Here is a 20,732-nt window from a genome sequence, read left to right on the forward strand (position 1 = left end):
ATGGGCAATTAGAAGGAACAGCATTCAGGAGCATGGCACAAAATAAAGTTCCAACAAACCGGAAATGGATGTGGACGTCATTGTCAGTATTTCCCTTTTCAGACTGTTTCCAGTGGACTGATCTTTTAGCATCTATGGAAGTGCTATTTTGCAACCTACTCGAATAGTTCAGAGGATAAGTACCCCATGGAGTGCAATACTGCATCTGAAGAGCAGGACACCCTGTTTAATCTCTGATCTGTGTTGACTTGGATAACCTCAGCCAAGCTACGAATAGGTGTCAGGTGTAGAAAGAGATCAGGTTTGGCTGTGATGCCCCGATAATTGATTGTGCTGCTGGCACTTGAGCCTAGGTTTGCCACTGCATTTGGTCTGGCACTGAGATGGTAATTGAGCAGCCTGGATTGAGAGTCAGTTACACTGGGTCACCACTCACTTTCCAACTGCCTTATTTTCTAACCTAAATACATCCCATTTTCCACTCTTTCCTTTGTGGTAGGTTGAATATTAAAATGATGTCAGGGTTTTTAGGCACTAGCTTGAGAGCAGAAATAAGTTTGATGGGATATACTTGTTTAGTTACTGTTATTAACACCTTTTTATTCTGTTATTTTAAGGATATTTTTCTTAGTTTATTTCCCCTTTGCCACCTGTTTTGCTATTCGCCTTTATGACTTTTGCTGAATGGGCTACCATTTATCTCACAGTGACAAAGGCACAGTTGATTTCCTGTTGGAACAGCTTACTATCTAGGTACCATGTAGACAAAGTGCCTAATAGTAGCAAAGCATGGATGGACATACAAGATGCTACTCTCTCTCTCTTTCATTTAGGATGGCAGCACCTGCAGATCTTCTTGTCAGTCCCTTCACATATCTATACATATGGCTGCAAGAATGCAAGGCCCCAGTTGCCCATATAGTCTTACAATGGGTGCAGCCTGCAGCAGATTTTTCTCAGATTTAGCTGCGATAGGGCAAGGCTGTCTTGGTCATAAGCGGCTCCTACACTGACACAATGACATTCCTATCCCTGAGGTAGAACATAGGAGAAGCACTGAATTAGGTTTAAGAGTCTATACAGTAGGCACAGGCATCAAGGGGAAGCACAGTGGTAGGAAGAAATGGGCATGCAAATGTATGCACATATTATAGGCTGTGAATAAAATTATGTGGCATTAAAATTGGTGGAAGTGACTTCGATAAGATGGCATGATTGAAAAATGTGTAACCTACTACACGCAGAAGGCTTCATAGATGATGACACATTTGTAGTGGGAAGAGGGAAGTTCAGTTATGGCATAGTTAATTCAGGTTTGCTGGAATGCCTTTTGTAACCAAGAATAGGTTGTCCTCTGCATTTTAGTCAGGTTGCTGTTCCTCTTGCAATGCCCATACTTCTCATGGAATCCTTAGCCTCTGCAGTTTCCATATAAATCTTGTTTTGTAAGATAAATCTCATGCACATGTTGCAAACTAATAGATTGTTCAGCCTCTCTTTGAACTATACTTTAGGATGTGCACAGAAGACTGCTGACATCTGTGGAAGTACTTCCTAGTATGAGGTGGCACATTTAGTAAAGAGGGAGAGGAAATGAAAAGCAGAGAACAAAAGTTGAGGTTAACAGGGGTAATTTTAACTTGAAACATTAGGTAAAAAAAAAGGGTTACGGTGAATCACTTGCCTGGTTTACCTCACTCAATTTTGTTTTCCATCGAAAAGAAAATCAGGCAAGATGTAAGGAGGACGGGATGTAAAGCGGCTACTCTGCTTGCTATCACCATTTTCTTTCAGTTAGAATCATCGGCCAGGATTTAACAGGGTGATGGTGGCCCTGTCCGCCAGCTGGAAAGTTGGGGGCAACCCACCTCAGTCGGTCATGGAAACCCTGACTGTACTTTATGTTCATCAGGCCGTTAACTGCCTGCAACCAGAGCTTCCATTCTTTTAAGATAAGAGGTCCCATCATGAAGAGCTGCTGACTGGCAGCTCTTCAGCCCCAGGAGTGGTGGCCATTGCTGACACTGCCTCCAGTCCCCAACATGGAGCAGACAAGATGGAGGAGGCCAGAGTCTGCCCTGGAATTGGAGGTAATTTAGGTTGGGCAGGCTCTGTCAAGACAGGATGGGATTTGTTCGTGAGAGTGGGAGGATGTCTTTCAGAGGGGATGGTCCTAGCCACTGAGGCGGGGTCCTCTGTAGGCTACAGAATGCTCCCAACTCTTCCCACTCTCGCCCTCCCCCTCAGCTGGAACCTGCAGGGAGGCCACTAGGGCATACCTGGCAGTCTCCCCACGTGAAGTTCCCACCCCTAGCTGATAAGCTGGCAGCAGTGATGGAAAGAAGCCCTTAAGGACTTCAGTTGGCTTAAGGGCAGAAGGTCCTTTGACCACCATAGTTACCACTGGTAAAATGCTAGCAATGGCAGGAAAACGACAGACATGCCACCCTCTGCCATCCTATCCGATTTTACACCACCAACCTCATCGCCACCATACACCCCTCTGCTCCCCACCTCCCGGCAGCTTCCCTAGGCCCCATACAATCTTGGCTAAGAGGCATTTCAGTCACGATAGTAACAGTTTGCAACACCACCTGAATCACCTACCAGTTTAGAAGATGTATCAACCCAACACGTTCTAACCACAGCAGAGGCACAGTTAGGTATAAAGAATTGTGAGGGGGCACTGGAGAATTCTGAAATTTGTAGCAGGAAAAGCAGCAGGCACAATCCATATATTAAAAAAAATGGGGAGTAAGTTCCCATCATCATCTTGTTTACCTTATGTCATCTGCTGTTGTTGTACTGGAAATCCTTAGTTGTATTCAGCATTGAGATATTCGGAATAATTGAAATGTATGGCAGAGGCATTGTTACATGTAGCCCAGGCTGATCAGTTGCAGTGCTTATTGGTGCTTTGACAGATTTCCTGTGGTAATAGAAGTGTTCTAGCAACAAGATGAAGAAGAATGTGTATTTGTTTGTGTGTGTATAGATCCATATCATTACTGTACATTGAATAAAGAAACTCTCAACATCACACTGCAGTAGTGTGTTGAATTTCTTTTTCACAATTCCGTTTGGAAGAGTAACCGTTTGTTTTCAGTTGTCAGTAACTATCATTCATCATGATTGGGTGTATTCACAGGACACAAATAGTAAAAAATGCATCCAGCTGAAACACTGGTTATCTAATAAAAAGAGTTGCTGTTGGGGCTTGTTAATAAGGGCAAGAAAGAATTTTTTCCTAGGAGAACTATTTCAAGATAAATCATGAATGTAGAACAAGGGGATTCGTACAACTGGTGAGAGGTAAATCCAGCACTTATGTCAAACAGCTCATCTTCATGCTACGAGTAATTGAAACCTGAAAAGTTCTTTCAGATAGGATATGTTTTTGCATAGTTGTCTACTTCGCCCATATTCGGTGCATCACCCTATAGATTCAGGGGTGTATTCCTCTGTGCTAATGCTTGCAGGATGTAGTGCCATGCTGCCTCTTCATTGATAGGTCTCATCATAACATCCATGTACAAAGAAAGTGAAGCACAGAATGAACCCGTAGGCATGAATTAGGTGACAGTTGGCTCAGTAGTAACACACTCTCTCCTGAGTCAGAAGTGTATAAGTCCAAACCCCGTTGCAAGCATTCAGTGCAGCACTGAGTGAGTATTGCATTGTCAGCGATGCCATCTCTTGGATGAGATGTCAAATTAAGATCCAATTTTCAAAGTTAGGTAGACACAAAACTTAAAAACTTTGAAGCTTGAACAGCCAAGAAGGATAGTGTTAGACAGGCTGGTGGAATGGCAGACAAGTGGCTGATGAAACCTAACGCAGAGAAGTGCAAAGCACTCATTTTAATAGGAATAACGAGAAGCAATGTAAAATAAAGGGTCCAATTCTAAAAAGGGTGCAGGAACAGAAATATCAGGGGATATATATGTACAAATCATTGAAGGTGGCAGAGCAGGTTGAGAAAGCAATCAATAAAGCCAACGGGATCCTCGGCTTTATACATTGGGGCATAGAGTACGAAACCAAAGTCATGATAAATCTGTATAAAACCCTGGTTCAGCCTCAACTCGAGTATTTTGTCCATTTTTGGCACCACACTTTAGGAAAGATATGAAGGCATTAGAGAGGATACAGAAAAGATTTTCAAGAATGGTTCCAGAGTTGAGGAACATTAGTTACATGGATAGATTGGAGAATCTGGGGCTGTTCTGCTTGCAGAAGAGAAGGTTGAGGTGATTTGAGAGAGGTGTTCAAATTCATGAGGGATTGAGACAGATAGAGAGAAACTTTTCCCATTACTGGAAGGTTAAGAACCGGAGGGCACTGATTTAAGGTGATTGGCAAAAGAAGCAATGTTAACATGAGGAAAATTGTTTCCATGCAACAATTGGTTAGGATCTGGAATGCACTGTCTGGCAGTGTGATGGGGACAGATTCAATCAAGGCCTTCAAAAGAAATTTAGATAGTTAACTGAAGAATAAAAATTGCAGAACTACGGGGAAAAACAGGGAAATAGAGCTAGGTGATTTGCTCTTGCTGAGAGATGGCACAGACATGACAGACCAAATGGTCTCCTCCTGGAGTGCATCCATTCTATGATTCTATAGGTGATCCCATGACACTATTTGAAGAAGAACAGGGAGTTTTTCTGGTGTCCATCCAACAGCACCAAAAATTATTAAGCTTGTCATTTAGTTTAATGCTGTTTGTGGAACCTTCCTTTGTGCCAAATTGGTTGTTGCGTATATCTCCAAAACAAAATGACCACACTTCAAAAAAAAAAGCAATTAATTGACTGTAAAGTCTTTTAGGATATACTATGGATATGAAAGGCACATTGAAATATAAATTAGTTTCCTTCTTATCTAAACAGTTGCAGCTTAACCAGTGCTGGAATCATGACCACTCTTATTAAGCTTTTGTGCCTGCCAGTTGTGAATTCCCAATGGGCAGAATTTTTCGCTTGTTGGGCGAGCGTGGGCCCAACCTGAACGAGTGTAAAGTGACGCGCGATGATGTCGGGTGAGCGTCCCAACGGCATCGCGCACTCGCGCGATATTTTGATCAGCGGATGTGTGCGAGAGTCGGCAGCGCGCCCGTCAACAATTAAGTGGCCTATAAAGGCCCTTAATCAATTCACTGACTTAAACTTTTCGCTTTCATTCGGTTGGCGGGCAGACGAAAAGGCCAAGAGGCCTTTGCACTTTTGACAAAAGCTCATCCACGGATGAGGTTTTGACCAGTGATTTAAAAAAAATTTAAAACTTTTAATACTCATATTTAACATGTCCCTGCTCATGTGAAAATGTCACATGAGGGAACATGTTTTCATTATTTTTAATATCTTTATTGATACTGTTAAAAATCTTCAGCTCCCTGAGGCAGCTCTGTGCCTCAGGGAGCTTTTACTGTGTGCACCCCCACTCATGTGCACAGTTCCGCGCTTGTGCTCCTTTCACGCCCACACCGGTAGCGCTAAGCACTGCGTGGGGACCGATTGCGGGCGGTGGTCAGCTGCAAGACCTTTCCCGGGCCTGCCCACCTGACAAGGGCAAAATTCTGCCCAATATGTGCAAAACAGCCTAATCCAAACCCTCAATGCTGGCTGCAAATTTCTGCTTTTCTCAGTTCATTCACAGCCTCAGCACCTGAAATGTATGCTATAGTTTCATCACGTAAGGATACCAAATCTGATTCAATTTATTGTTAGAGCTTCATTATATAACCTCCCCTCCCATCTTCAACTGCCCTGAATGTTCAAACTGCCTTCATGTTCCATTTCTAACATGTTGATGACTAATAAATGTTCATATGTTCAAATTGTTCAAGACAAATGAGAAAAGTGTGTCATGTGTTTCAACACATAGTGAAAGATAGTTTCTTGCAAAGAGAAAGAGCAAATGATTGTTTTGTACACATATGCATGCACAAGCACGCATACCATAGATATGGATTACTTCAATCTCATGTCTGTTCCAATATTACTGCGTGTATATGATTTTCTTCACTTATTTCCACCCCTCCCTCCCCCGAAACTCTACCATCAGAGCCATTCTAGTTTTCCTTTCTTCTATAGATCTAAAATTGCATAATTGTAGCTTGGCAATTTTGCAAGGACAGTACAGTCTGTCCATGAGGCTATGATAGCTGCTCGATGTTTGCAGAGCTCTGTGGAAATTTGCATGCTTTGCCAACGGATACTAGCTACACACTTGATACACTTGTGTCCAGCCCTGACTAAGGTTTCTGTACTAGAAAATGACTTTTGAGTTTAAGAAATCATTCCTGATCTTGTTAATATTTCACATTATTAATGCAATATATGCAAAATCTGGCTACATGCATTAATGATAATGGCCTATATTTATGTGTCTTATACAGGTTGTATTTCTGTAGACTTTTAATGTTGCAAAATCCCCCTAGGTATTCCACAGGGGAGAACAAAAGCAGTGGACACTGAGCCAAAGGAGGAGTTATTGGGAGGGGTTTACCAAAGGCTTAGCCAAAGAAGGAGATTTTGAGGAGATTGTAAAGAAGCACAGAGATGGAGATGCTGAGAAAAGAAATCATAGAGCTGGACTTGACGCAGAGTAGGATATGGGTAGCAGAGCTTTGGCTGAATTGATGTTTACGGAGGATGAAAGCTGGGAGACCAGCAGGAAGAGCATCGGAATAATCAAGTCTGCAGGTGACCAAAGTGTGAATGTGGGAGAAGGGCTGAGGTAGAAGCAGAAGTTGTGATGTTCTGGAAGTGCAAATTAGTAGTCTTTGTGATGGAGAGTTTATGGAGTCAGAATCTCAGTTTGGATTTGAGTAGGAGGCTGAGGCTGTGAACTATTGAATTCAACCCCAGACAGTTGTTGGAGAGGGGGATGGATTGAATGGTAAGGATACAGAGTTTGAGTGTCACCTTCACTGCGCAAGTGTCATATGATTGTTCACCATGAATTAATCTGTTCTCTGCTCCGTAACTGCATCCATAAGTGACTGAAGGGCTTTGTCAGTTAAGTGCCTTTTCCCTAGCACTTTCCATAATAGAACAAATTTGCTCAGTCCTCAGCTGCGGTCACAACTATCCAGCATTAAATATTGGTAAAATGATACATTCTTAACTTAACAGGTAGTTATAATGTCATATTAGAGACACATTTAAGTTTGACAATTTGTACAGAATTTTCTGACTGCTAATGGAAAAGATTTTGTAAAAGAGTTAGAACCAAAATTGGAATGAAATGTTAGATATTATTCCATCAAACATTCACTTGAATGATTCCACGCATACTTTATATGATAAGGATAATTTCTAAGGTCTTATGGGGTGCTTGAGTAGACCGGCGAACTTAGAACCACAGTTCCTCGTACAATTATACATTGAACTATTTCACATACTTAAGATGAGACTTTTTCAAGAAGCAAACAGAATGCTATAAGATGTCATCAACAAAGTGTATTCTTAATGCTTTTCTCTTGAGACATTTTGTTGAGACATTTTTAACTTCAACAAGATTATTTCAGATCTTTATTGAGTGAGGATTGGAAAGTGACCAGAGTAGTACCCATTTTTAAAATGGGCTGCAGAGCTAATTTGGGTATTTACAGACCAAATAACTGAACATATGGTGATAATGAAAATTTTACAGAGAAAAGGTTTTAAGGAGAGAGATTGAACATTGATATACCCATTTTCCAGATGTGAAATGGGAGTCCAAAATCAAGTCACAATCTCAATGCCAGATTGACCCACATTTCATGTGAAATTGTATCAAGTGATTTCAATTACCCAGACTGTGGTAAGCAGCAAGCTGATATTGTTAGTATAATCAGGGCCCTGAAATGTTTGCAGGACTCTGATGTATAATTAGACAACAACTATTCCTTTAGTTCTTTAGGGTCTGTATTTTAATTCATTCATGGGTTTTGAGAGTTGCTGGCAAGACCAGCATTTATTGCCCATCCCTAATTGTTCTTGAGAAAGTGGTGGTGTGCTGCCTGCTTGATCTGCTGCAGTCCATATGGTAGAGGTATTTGCACGGTGCTATTAGGTAGAGAGCTCCAGAATTTACACCCAGCAGCAATGAAGGAATGACAATATATTTCCAAGTCAGGATGATGTATAAATTGGGAAATTTGCAGCTAATGGTGCCTAAAGAGCTTAACCAGCTAGAGGCCAGTGCAATAAAGCCCAAATACTTGTGGAGTCTGAAATGCTACTCTGGCTTCACAAAACACAGACCCAGAACACTGAGTGATCGCTCCACTGACTTGCCACCAGTTTCAAATGTAATTTTGGTTTCTTTATCTTGATCTTTAGGATGAAATTAGCATCATATCCAGAAAAAAAGATGATTAGAAGTAGCCAGCATGGATTTCAAAAGGAATGTTTATGCTTGACAAACGTTATAGAATTGTTTGGAGAGGGAACACACATGATAGATGGGGAAATTACAGAATACGTTGTTTACACAGATAGTGGGGAAGCCTTTGACAAGGTACCACATGGAATATTACTAAAGGAGATTAAGGGGTATGAAATTAGGACGATGATAGGAAACTGGATTTGAAATTGTGTAGAATTATGAACTGGGATTCAATAAATAACTCATATTAAGATTTCACCTTAGGCTAAACAAGGTCCTTTCGCTTTGTTATAATTTCAGCCAAAATCTTTTTTAATTGTGATTGACAAACCAGCAGCAATTATCCTCCATGGTATAATCAGAAGTAAACCAAAAGTGATAAAAATGTATTTTACGTGTAAACCCTAACAAACAAGAGTAGGATGTTATTCATCAACCACATATGGAACAAGGAATTTCCAATTGTCATATAAAATTTACTATGGACATGAGTTTCTGTTGTTAGGAAACATTGCTAAATAAATCTCGAGCAATGACGTGAAGTAGCTAAGGAATGCCAAGTCGATTTTATTGTGGATAATGGTATGATAAGGTATATGGAAAAGGTAATGTGACGTACATATCCATTAGCAAGGTACAAATGCAATAGGATATAGAATGATTAATACACATTCAGTGAAAGTTGTTTAAAGCTTTTGATAATGAACCAAATCAAGGATGTATCTTAATAGTATTTGGTTATAAGTCAAAACATGTCAAGCTAATGTATATATCATTGGTGGGTTCTTCATTGGTACATTATATGTGATTTTAGATACTCAACACATATGCCTATTTCCTGTATCGAGGATGACCAGATCATCAGAGGTTTCTTAGATCTTTTGGTGCATCGGACGGTGACAGATGGGCTCAATGTGATGTAGTATTTTCATTAAGTCCAACTTATGAAGAGATTCACACCAAAGTTAATTTATTTTTAGCAGAGAAAAGATGACAGAAGTGCAAAACTGATCCAGGCCTTAAAATGCTGAGAGGCATGGATAATATAGATATAAGCAGGTTGTTTCATTTAGCAGTGTGTCTACAGCAGTAGAGGACATAGGTTTAAAATTAACATGCCTCAAGTGGGACTAGAGATTAACAGAATTTCTATCCAATGACAACAGTAATGCTTATTTGAAACAAATTTGCAACAAAAGCGGTTAATTAATTCCTTCGGTGATGAAAAAAAACTGGCTAAGGATAGAACTTAAAGACTAAGTTCATCAAGTACAGCATTAAACGGGATGGTTTCTGTGCTTGTAAGACCATAGGAATATCATCTGGGGAAAGCAATTAACTGGGCTGGACTAATAAGAGTGTAGTTTAGATCAATTTTCTATGCTTTTGGTGAACTATCTTTGAGGGCTAGGGAGTATAATTGGCATAGAACATATTGTTTATATTCTGTGGAAGGAATTGACTTCATTGGATGAATAGCCTTTTTCATTCTGCCTTTCATTATGTGATCTTTTCATCTTTAAGTTGGTGAATTTTAGGTGAGAGTTGAATTTGAAAACCTGCTCAAAATGTGTAATTCCGATCATAATGAAGCATAATTGAATTTGAAACTCCTGCCTGTTTTTTCCTGTTTCTGCTAAGAGGTGATAAGAAAGTAAAACGCACATTTATAGCAACAATGGAACATTCAAGATTTGTTGACAATACATTTGCAGAGGTTTGTGAATCAGAAAATTCTACATACACTGGTTAGTAAGTCAGCATAAGCAAGTTGTTGGGACATAATCAGTGTGGAATGACTTTTGCGATCTGTAGAAGAGCTAGTACCTATAAATGGCTTTATTGATCATTTTAGAATGATGTATATTTTTAATCTATTTCTGTTTTAAGGAGACAGAAGAAGGAGTACTAGCCAAACAGGCTGATGTGGAAGGCATATTGTTCAAGGCGCAGCACTTCTGTAAGGAAAAGCCCATCCCTCAACCATTGAAGGTAACACTCTCTTACAGTATTAGAGATTTGGTAACTTCCAATAATTTATTTTAATTGTGCAACTTGGACAGCAAGATTTTATAAATTGAAGTAAGATAGAACAATCAGATCATAATCATAATAACTGCAATAAAGATGAATAATTCAAATTTAATTTGAATTCAGTACTTTAATAATATATATGTTGTCTTTGGGGAAATAATTTAGTGTTGGGAATAAAACCAGTAACTACTTGATGAATAAGTACATTTTCCAATGAGGTACATAAGGCGAAAATGAACTGGGGATCAACAATAATGTAGGTTGAGGTGCTTATAAAACAAAATATTCAATTTTTCTTATTTCTGGAGAAGTTTATATTGTTTTTCTTTCAATTGTTAACAAAACTCAAGTTGTTATTGCTTTTAACAGCCTGCAGGAAAATGTCAGACACAAATTATAATTGGTTTGAGTGAATACTTAGGATAGAAAAAACAGAAAAAGCAGTTCAGATGATTTTTTTTAAGAGAAGAAGCTGGATAAGTATCTGGTTGGGAGTTGGATTTGCACAGACTGCAGTAAACACTGAGACTGGAAAAGATCGTCTGATCCACCCAGCTGTCATACACAATAGCAATGCATTGTGCATCATGATAAAGACATTTCCCACCCCATTCAAAAGCTATGTGATCTCTTGGAGAAGTGAGAAACCAGGTAAAATTCAGACCAATTGAGGGGAGGGAGGAATCTGGAACATTCTTCCATGACCTCTTAGATGATCCAAGTTAGTCTAGAAGGTTACTCTGGCCTAGATTAATGTTATATAGTGCCTATATCTACTGTACAATACGATCTCTACCCCAGCTAGAAAACAGGTCCAGTTCTCTCTTGAAGGTGATCAAGTACTGCATGGGCTAAATACTGCTGGGGCAGGAAAGAAATGCTGTTTGGAGGGATGTAGGCTACAGTTGAATAGAGATCAATAAGTTATCATACAGAACATTCTCTCAGGAGATTAAATGGGAAAAGTAGAATGCTCAGTAGGGTACATTGTATATCTATAGATTATCTGTGGAATGGTATGTGGACATCTATGGAAATTAAAAATGCATGTAACAATAATCATGGGGGACTTCAGTCTACATGTAGACTGGGTGGACCTATTTAGCACTAATGCTGTGGAGAACAAATTCCCAGAAGATGATTTTCTAGGGCAGTTTGTTGAGGAATAAACTAAGGAATGGGCAATTTGAGATCTTGAGTTGTGCAATGAGAAAGGGCTAATTAATAATCTTGTTGTAAAGGAGCCTTTAGGGAAAAGTGACCATAACATGATAGAATTTTGTATTAAGTTTGAAGTGATGTAGCTCAATCTAAAACTAGGGACTTAAATTTAAACAAAGGAAGCTACACAGGTATGAGGGGCAAGTTGGCTGTGGTAGATTGGGAAACTACATTAAAAGGGATGACGGTAGATGGGCAATGGATAGCTTTAAAGAAATAATACATGGTTTACAACAAATATACATTCTTTTGAGGCACAAAAACCTAACAGGAAAACTGATCCAACCATGGCCAACAAGAGAAGTTAAAGATTGTATTGGTTCAAAGGAAGAGGCTTGCAATGTTGCCTAAAAAATAGTAAGCCTGAGGATTGGGAACTTTTAAGAATTCAGCAAAGGGGGACCAAGAAACTGATAAAGAAAGATAAAATAGAATATGAGAGTAAACTAATGAGAAACATAAAAATGGACTGTAAAAGTTTCTATAAATATGTAAAAATGAAAAGATTAGCAAAGGCAAATTTGGGCCTATTGCAGGAATGGACAGGAGAATTTGTAATGGAAGATAAGGAAATGGCAGAGAAACTTAACAAATACTTTGGGTCTGTCTTCATGGAGGAAGGTACAAAAAACCTTCCAGAAAACTGGAGAGACAAGGTTTGGTGGGAATGAGGAATTCAAAGAATTAATAAAAAAGTAATTCTGGAGTAATTAATAGAACTTCAAGTTGATAAATCCCCTGGACCTGATGAGCTACATCCCAGAGTGTTGAAAGAGGTGTCCCTAGAGATAGTGGATGTACTGTGAGATCATCTTCCAAAATTCTATTGATTCTACAGCTGCTCCTGCAGATTGGAAGCTAGAAAATGTAATCCCACTATTTAAGAAAGGAAGGAGATAGAAAATGGGAAGCTACGTACCTCTTAGCCTGCCATCAGTAATAGGGAAAATGTTAAAGTCTATTATAAAGGTTGTGATAGCTAAACACTTAGAAAATTATGACAAGATTGGGTAGAGTCAACATGGATTTATGGAGGGAAATCATGTTTGACAAACCTTTGGAGTTTTTTGGGGATGTAACTAGCAGCTAGATAAGAGGAACCAGTGAATATGGTGTATTTGGATTTTCAGAAGGCCTTCAATAAGGTACTACGCAAGAGGCTAGTAAACAATATTAAAGTGCACGGGATTGGTAATAATAATCTACTGGCATGGATTGAGAACTTGTTGACAGACAGAAAACAGAGAGTAAAGTCATTCTCAGTTCGACAGGCTGTGACTAGTGGAGTCCTAAGTGCATGGGCCCCAGCTATTCCTAATCTATGTCAATGATTTATACATGGGGACCAAATGCAATATTTCCACGTTTGCTGATGACACAAATCTAGGTGGAAATGTGAGTTGTGAGGAGTGTGCAAAGAGGCTTCAAGGGGATTTTGACCAAGTGAGTGGGCAAGAACATGGCAGATGGACTATAATGTGAAGTTATCCACCTTAGGGGTAGGAAAAACAGAAATGCAGAGTATTTCTTAAATGGTGAGAGATAGGGGAATATTGATGTTCAAAGGAACTTGGGTATCCTTGTTCATGAGTCACTGGAAGCTAACATATAGGTGCAGCAAGCAATTAGGAAGGCAAATGGTATTTTAGCCTTTATTACAAGAGGATTCTAGTACAGGGGTAAAGATGTCTTGCTGCAATTGTTTAGAGTCTTGGTGAGACCGCACTTGGAATATTACATAAAGCTTTGGTCTCCTTACCTAAGGAAGGGTATACTTGCCTTGGAGGGAGTGCAACATAGTTTCACCAGACTAATTCCTGGGATGGTGGGATTGTCCTATGAGGAAGGATTGAGGACACTCAGCCTGTATTCTGAAGAGTTTCGAAGAATGAGAGGTGGTCTCATTGAAACATGAAAAATTCTTACAGGGCTCGACAGGGCAGATGTAGAAAGGAGGTTTTCCCTGGCTGGGCCATCTAGAACCAGGGGACATAGTCTCAGAATAAGATGTAGGCCATTTAGGACTAAGATGAGGATGAATCTCTTCACTGAGGGTAGTGAATCTTTGGAAATCTGCGCCCCAGAGGACTGTGGAGGCTCAGTCATTGAGTATGCTCTAGACAGAGATCAATAGATTTCTAGATACTGAAGACATCAAGGGATATGGGGATAGTGTGGGAAAATGGTGTTGAGGTAGAAGATCATCCATGATCTACTTGAATGGCCGAGCCGGTTCGAGGGGCTGAATGGCCTGCTTTTGCTCTTTTTTCTTATGTTTCCATTATGCAGCTATGTGGGGCTTCTTATCAATCTCCTGCTTTAAAGCAGCACTATGTTTTACTTCAGTTTTATGAGGGCTGCAGGATGAATTCACTGGTACAATAAAGAACAAAGAAAGAGCTTGGATTTATATATGCCTTTCAAAGTGCTTCACACCAGTGGAGTATTTTTGAAGTGTATTCACTGTTGTAATGTGTGAAATACGGCAGCCAATTAGTGCACAGTAAGCTCCTACAGCAATGAATAAATGACCTGATGATATACTTGTAATTTTTGTGTGTCTGCATTAAAAGTGTTGTTTCATTTCATCTACATAAATTAACAGAGAAATGTTAGACACAGCATTTTACAGGAAAACATAAATTGATGTTAAATTCATTATCAATTTACAATTTGAAGCCATTAATTATTATCAGATTATCAGTCCAAGAAACAAACAAAATGCATTGATGTAAAAACGTAGCTCAATTGATTACTAAAACAAAAAATGGCTGTGATAAAGTAATGTTTCAATGTGCTGCATGCCCACCACTAAAGAGCAGATATATAGACTTGGTGACAACATGGAGTCATTAAGTAAGGAACCACATTTATATATTTAGCAGTATTGTGATTCAAGACCGTCTGTCAGTCTTAACCTGCATCTATTAGAACTGAACTTTTGAAACCATGATGTCAGCCTTAAAAGATGTTTATCATACTACAGATTATGCTAATTGCCAGTCATAGCAGGAACAGTACTTTCAAATGCCATGAATACATTGCTCAAATTAAGCAGTCTTCACAAAAATAATTTCAAAGTACATTATATTAAGCTATTTTACTTCAATAATTCAAATATTCAAATAATTTGCCTTGTTACAATCCTACTGGTAGGATGGCAGAATGGTAGGTAACATTTATCCCTCTAGTGCCACAAAAACAAATTATCTGGCCATTTTTCTCTTTGCTGTTTGAGGGATCATACTATGCACAAATTGACTGTCATGTTTCCCTGTGTTACAATAGTGACAACACTTCAAAAGTCCTTAATTGGCTGTTGAGACATTGAAATGCTGCAAGAATGTGAAAGTCACTGTACAAATGAATGTTGTTTTTCTTTAGTAAAGACTATGTTGCAACAAAAGGTGTAATCTGATATTAGGTGACAAAAACCTGTTCATGCTATAATTCATATGCATGAGTTAAAACTTTTCTTTTACAAAAACTCAGTGATTAATTATCCCAAACAATATCATTAAATTTCAGGATACCTACTTCGAGAATCTGTACTTAGATATGGTTAAAATACATGTTCATAAGATCCCAAGAAATAGGAGCAGGAGTAGGCCATTTGGCTCCTTGAGCCTATCTCACCATTCAGTAAGATCATGGTTTATCTCGTTGTGGTCTTAACTTCAGATTCCTGCCACCATCCCCATCCCTCTCCATCCCCCTTCCCCATATCCCTTGACTCCTGTGTAGATCAAAAATCTGTCTAACTCATGTATGAATATATTCAATGACTTATCCTCCACTGCTCTCTGATGAAGAGAATTTGAGAGACTAACAACCCTCTAGGAGATGAAATTCCTCCTCATCTCCATCTTAAATGGGAGACCCGCTATTTTTAGATTTCCCCCGAGTTCAAGATTCCCCAATGAGGAAAAACATCCTCCCAGCATCTACCCTGTCAAGCCTCTTCAGAATCTTATATGTTCAAATAAGATCACCTTTCACTCTTCTAAACACCAATAAATATAGGCCTAACCTGCTCAACCTTTCTTCACAAGCAACACCTTCATCCCAGGAATCAGCCTAGTGAACCTTCTCTAAACTGCTTCCAATGTAAGTATATCCCTCAAGTAAAGAGACCAAATTTGTACACAGTACTCTGGGTGTGGTCTCACTAATTCCCCGTGCAGTTGTAGTAAGGCATTATTAACACTATCAACTATTAACAGAAACCGATGACCAGACATGTGATTTTTCTAGATGGCCTCATTCTGAATGCTTGACTGAGCTGGATAATTGACTCAGCTTAGCAGAGGTCTGTTTGTGTGATTGACATATTTATTAACTTCTAATATTCTAAGAAATGTAATAAAGTTATCTTTCTTTGAAGAGCTTTTTCACTGCTTGTATGTTTATTTGGACAAATAAGAGGTGTGAAGTGGATGAAAGGTGTGTTAAATGGAATTTTCTTTATATGTGACTGATTGACAGCTTTGTGAGAAAGGAAGAGGGCAATGTTTTTCAAAGGGAATGTTGAATGTCTAATTTTTGTTTTGGTTCCCGACTCGAGATTAGGGTTCTCCTACGACTCTTAGCTCCTCGGAGGTGCCGTGAACCATGTCTGCAAACAAAACAGGTCCAACTCCATCAAAATTGTTTGGCGGGGGGTGGTTAATGGGTTAATGCTGATGCCACAATGGAGTAGGCAAGTGTGGGAGTGCTGCATGTGGGCTTGCTACTCACATCCCACACTGGCAAATATTTCTGGAAATAAGAACAGGGGTGGGAATCCTAGAATCAATCCTGACCAGCTATTTTTAAAGGCCTCGTGACTTGGCTAGATTTCTTGAAAATCTGGGTCTTTAGCACAGATTGCTTTCCTACCTATCTTTGTATGGTCAGCAAATATGGATACATTACTCTAGTTCCCTTCATCCAGGTCATTAATGTAGATCATAAATAGTTGAGACTCCAGCACTAATCCCTGTGCTACTCCAAGGGTTACAGTTTGACATCTTGAAAATAACCTATTTATCTTGAATCTTTGTTTCCTGTTAGATAGCTAATCCTCTTTCCTTGCTAATATATTACCCCAATATCATGAGCTCTTATTTTGGGTGTTTTGTTTGGAGACATGGTTCACAGTACCTCAGAGGAGCTGTGAACCACAGTCTTGAGTTGGGAGCCAAAACAAAAATTAGACATTCAACATTCTCTTTTGTGTGGGACCTTACTGAATGCCTTTTGGAAATCCAAATACACTGTATCAACTGCTTCCCTTTATCCACCCTGTTTGTTATATTCTCAATGAACTTTAATTTATTTGCTCAACACTCGTTCGCTTTCGTAAAATCACATTGACGCTGCTTGATTGTATTATGATTTTCTAAATATCCTGCTACTACCTCCTAGATTCAAGCATTTTCCCCAATTACAGATGGTAGACTAACTGGTCTGTGGGTTCCTGCTTTCTGTATCTCTCCTTTTTTGAATAGTGATATTACATTTACAATTTTCCAATCTGCTGGGACCTTCTAGGAATCTAGGAGGATCTGTATTATGGAGTGTTTCCTGACTCTAATGCCTTACTTATCACCTATGATCAAAGGTGATTGTTCCTTCCTATATAGCATCTACTTTGAGATCATCATGCATGCCTCACTATAAATCAGTGGTAGATCAGCTTGTTATTAGGTAAATTAATCACCCTGTCACCTCCAACCAATTGGAAGCATCTGTTTGTTGCCATTTTCCTATAGAGATGCTTCACAGTTGTTCTCTAACAGCTGCAACAGATTATGCCAACTGCTACTTCTATCAGGAACAGAGAATTCAATTAATTTTAAAAATTAGTATTTCACAAATACCATTCAAAAGCCTCTAACTGAAAATAAAAAAGTAAGCAAGGAATAATGGATAAAATGTCTACAGTTATGGTAAAGTCCTCCTCTTGTACATGAGGGCTCTACTCAGAAATTTAGTTAATTACCATCAACATACTGATAAATATAATGATGTGGTTATGATAAATCATAAAAGCTTTGACTCATTATAACCCTTCAGCCTTTGCACAATAAAAGGATATATTAATTCCTCTTTCAGATTTCCGTCACTGTTTTCTCCCTTGACAAGGCACTAGAGCTTTGGTCTACCCTACTTTTCACCATCTCTAAGGCATAGCATACCTCAAGATAGCTATTCTGGTGTTTTACCATTTGGAAAATGTTAGAGCTCACCTTATAAATATTTCCACAAGTACATTTGATTTTAGGAAGAAAAGATCTTGAAATAACTAGGAGGATAACATTTTTAAAGCATACTGACCCATTCTGTGGTGAAAAGGATCTCCTACCTTGAAATTCACTGTGATACTGTGCAAGCTGAAAGCGCAAAATAAAGGGAAAACTGCAAATGATGGAAATCTGAAAATAAAAAGTGAAAATTCGAGAAATAACAATGGAATTAATATATCCTTTTATTGTGCAAAGGCTGAAGGGTTATAATGAGTCAAAGCTTTTATGATTTATCATAACCACATCAATATGTTTATCAGTATGTTGATGGTAATTAACTAAATTGCTGAGTAGAGCCCTCGTGTACAAGAGGAGGACATTACCAAAAAAAACAGGTTATAATATTTCGGACATGTAGCCTTCAGGTCAAGCTTCTAGTCGTCCTAATCCATTGTCCATGGAGAGTTAGCATTGGTATGTAATGTATCAGCATGAGTACTGGTCTGGTATTAAGACTAGTCTTATTGGTCAAATATTCCTTAAGGTAAAAAATAAGTTGCCTGACTTGAGTGATTGCAATGTTGCTATTGTTATTTTGGTGTTCAGCTGATTTCAAGTCACAATACCATCTATTTTCCTGCCAGCAAAAAAAATAGACAACAGTGAATAATCTGATAAAATTACATGAGTAACCATGGAGCACCTGTTAACATTTCCCAATGATCTCTGTGCAGCCAGCAGTACATTCATATGGCTGATGATGTCTTACAGACACAATCATTACTTAGAGCAGTTTGTACTGTCCCAGGGTGCACATCTGTACCCAAACTGCTCAGCAAGATGATGCTGGTGCTTTATTACAAAAGACCTTAATTGAAATCGGCCCTTTTTTGATTTTTAGCATTTAGAGGCAGAATACCTCATGGAGTAATTATTATGGACAAGAAAACAAGGGGTCAATAATTGTCTGCCACTTACCATCACTTCAGATGATGATTGAAAGACAACGGTGTTGTTAGTCTTATTGTGATATGGGGGAGGTGATGGTAGAATTTTGTCTGCTCCATCTAGGCGGGGAAGCCGTAAAATTTACCCTGTGGTGTTGAGTGGATCTTTGGCAAAACCTGAGCTCTTACAACTGCTGAGTTAGTGGTTATCTCACTAGATACATTTGCAATGCTTAGATTTTTTAATAATTAATTTTTAATTATTTCATAATTAATTAGTTTCAATAATTCAAGTTAAGATAAAAACAAGCGACCTGTCCATTTTAACTTGCTAATTACAGTGTTAGCTTGCAAATAAAGGAGCATAAAAACACTAGGCTTATTCAGGTTTTTGTTTTTACTTAATTTATTTTAGGGAAAAATTGAAGACCTAAATTCTGACTGGAAGAAGATTAACACCTTACTGAACGACCTAAAACAAAGGCATCAACCTGGTGTTCGTAAGTGGAATGAAATATTTGTGTTCTAAGATGGTACTTATTAATAATTAGATGATCTTTTAATTCCTCATAATCATTCAGGTTTGCATTGAGCTCAAGTGCTCCTAGGTTTATTAAGAATATTTTACTTATAATCATGCCAGATGATTGGAAAAGCAAATGGGTTACAATTCTGAGCCCAGTCTCCAGATTGATCAACCCTCCAAATCCAAATCCATCTTAAGATATTACACATTTTATACTTCAGTTCTCTACCTGTTTCTAATCAAAATGCTCAAATTAAGGCACGCTCAGCATGGCCTGATCACATTTCTGCATTACCAATGTATGTAATCAATGTAAGTCTTATGATGGTCCTATTAAACCACAGGGTTGTTACAGCATAGGAGGAGGCCATTCAGCCCATCATGTCTGTACTGGCTCTCTAAATGACAATTCACCAAGTACCATGCCCCTACCTTCTTCTCATAACCCTGCATATTCTTCCCTTCCAGATAACAGTCTAATTCCCTTTTGTTCTGAACGCTTTGATTGAACCTGCCTCCATTGCACTCGTAGGCAGTGCATTCCAGACCTTAACCATTCACCGCGTGAAAAAACTTTTATCCATATCGCTTTTGTTTCTTTTGTAAATTACTTTAAATCTGTGCCTTCTTGTTCTCAATCCTTGCACGAGTGACAACCGTTTCTCCCTACTTGCTCTGTCCATAAATTTTGAATTGATCAAATCTCCTCTCAGCCTTCTTTTTGCCAAGAGAAATAGTCCTAATTCCTCCAATCTATCTTCATAACTGAAGTCCCTCATCCCTAGAATCATGCTCATGAACCTTTGCTCTCTAATGCCTTCACATCCTCCCTAAAATGAAACACCCGGCACTGCGTGCAATGCTCCAGCTGAGATCGAACTAGTGTCTTATACAAGTTTGACATGACATCCTTACTCTTGTACCCTACGGCCCATAAATTCTGATCTCCGTAAAGTCATACCAGGAGGTACCCCAAAGCTGTGCTGGGGGAGCCCCTGGAGGTTCCCACAATAGGATTGCACAGCAATTGCCCAGGAAGTTCAAACTCCCATTGGGCAATTACCCTGCATTGACAACCATTTGATACTCCGATTTAAGTCGCAGACCGGATAGTTCCTATTGTCTTACAGGAATAGTTAACCAGGAAAAGTTAGAAGAATTAAAACCACTTCTATAGTACTACGCCCCCCCCAATCCCAACCCCAGAACCCGCAAAGAACCCCCACATCCCCCCACTGCCTCCCACCACACCCGACTACCCTCCTGACCCCCAAATACTCCACCACCACCGCAACTACCCCCTCCACCTGCCCAACTACCCTCTCAACTTCCTCGACTACCCCACAATCTCCCCAGTTACCCTCTACACCCTGACCATCCTCCCTTCTGCCCGACTAACCC

At 39.2% G+C, this 20,732-nt stretch overlaps 1 protein-coding gene across 1 annotated transcript in view; it reads left to right on the top strand.

Annotated features, from left to right (window-relative positions):
* dmd (dystrophin) overlaps positions 1-20,732 on the top strand; it is a 1,748,406-nt gene that overhangs the window by 1,246,760 nt on the left and 480,914 nt on the right. Inside the window, exons 48-49 of the mRNA XM_041212034.1 lie at positions 10,267-10,368; positions 19,221-19,305. Coding sequence (XP_041067968.1) covers positions 10,267-10,368; positions 19,221-19,305 — 187 coding nt within the window. The remainder of the gene's footprint in view (positions 1-10,266; positions 10,369-19,220; positions 19,306-20,732) is intronic.

Source organism: Carcharodon carcharias, chromosome 18 (genome assembly GCF_017639515.1).
Source record: "Carcharodon carcharias isolate sCarCar2 chromosome 18, sCarCar2.pri, whole genome shotgun sequence".
In the NCBI taxonomy this organism is placed as follows: Eukaryota; Metazoa; Chordata; class Chondrichthyes; order Lamniformes; family Lamnidae; genus Carcharodon; species Carcharodon carcharias.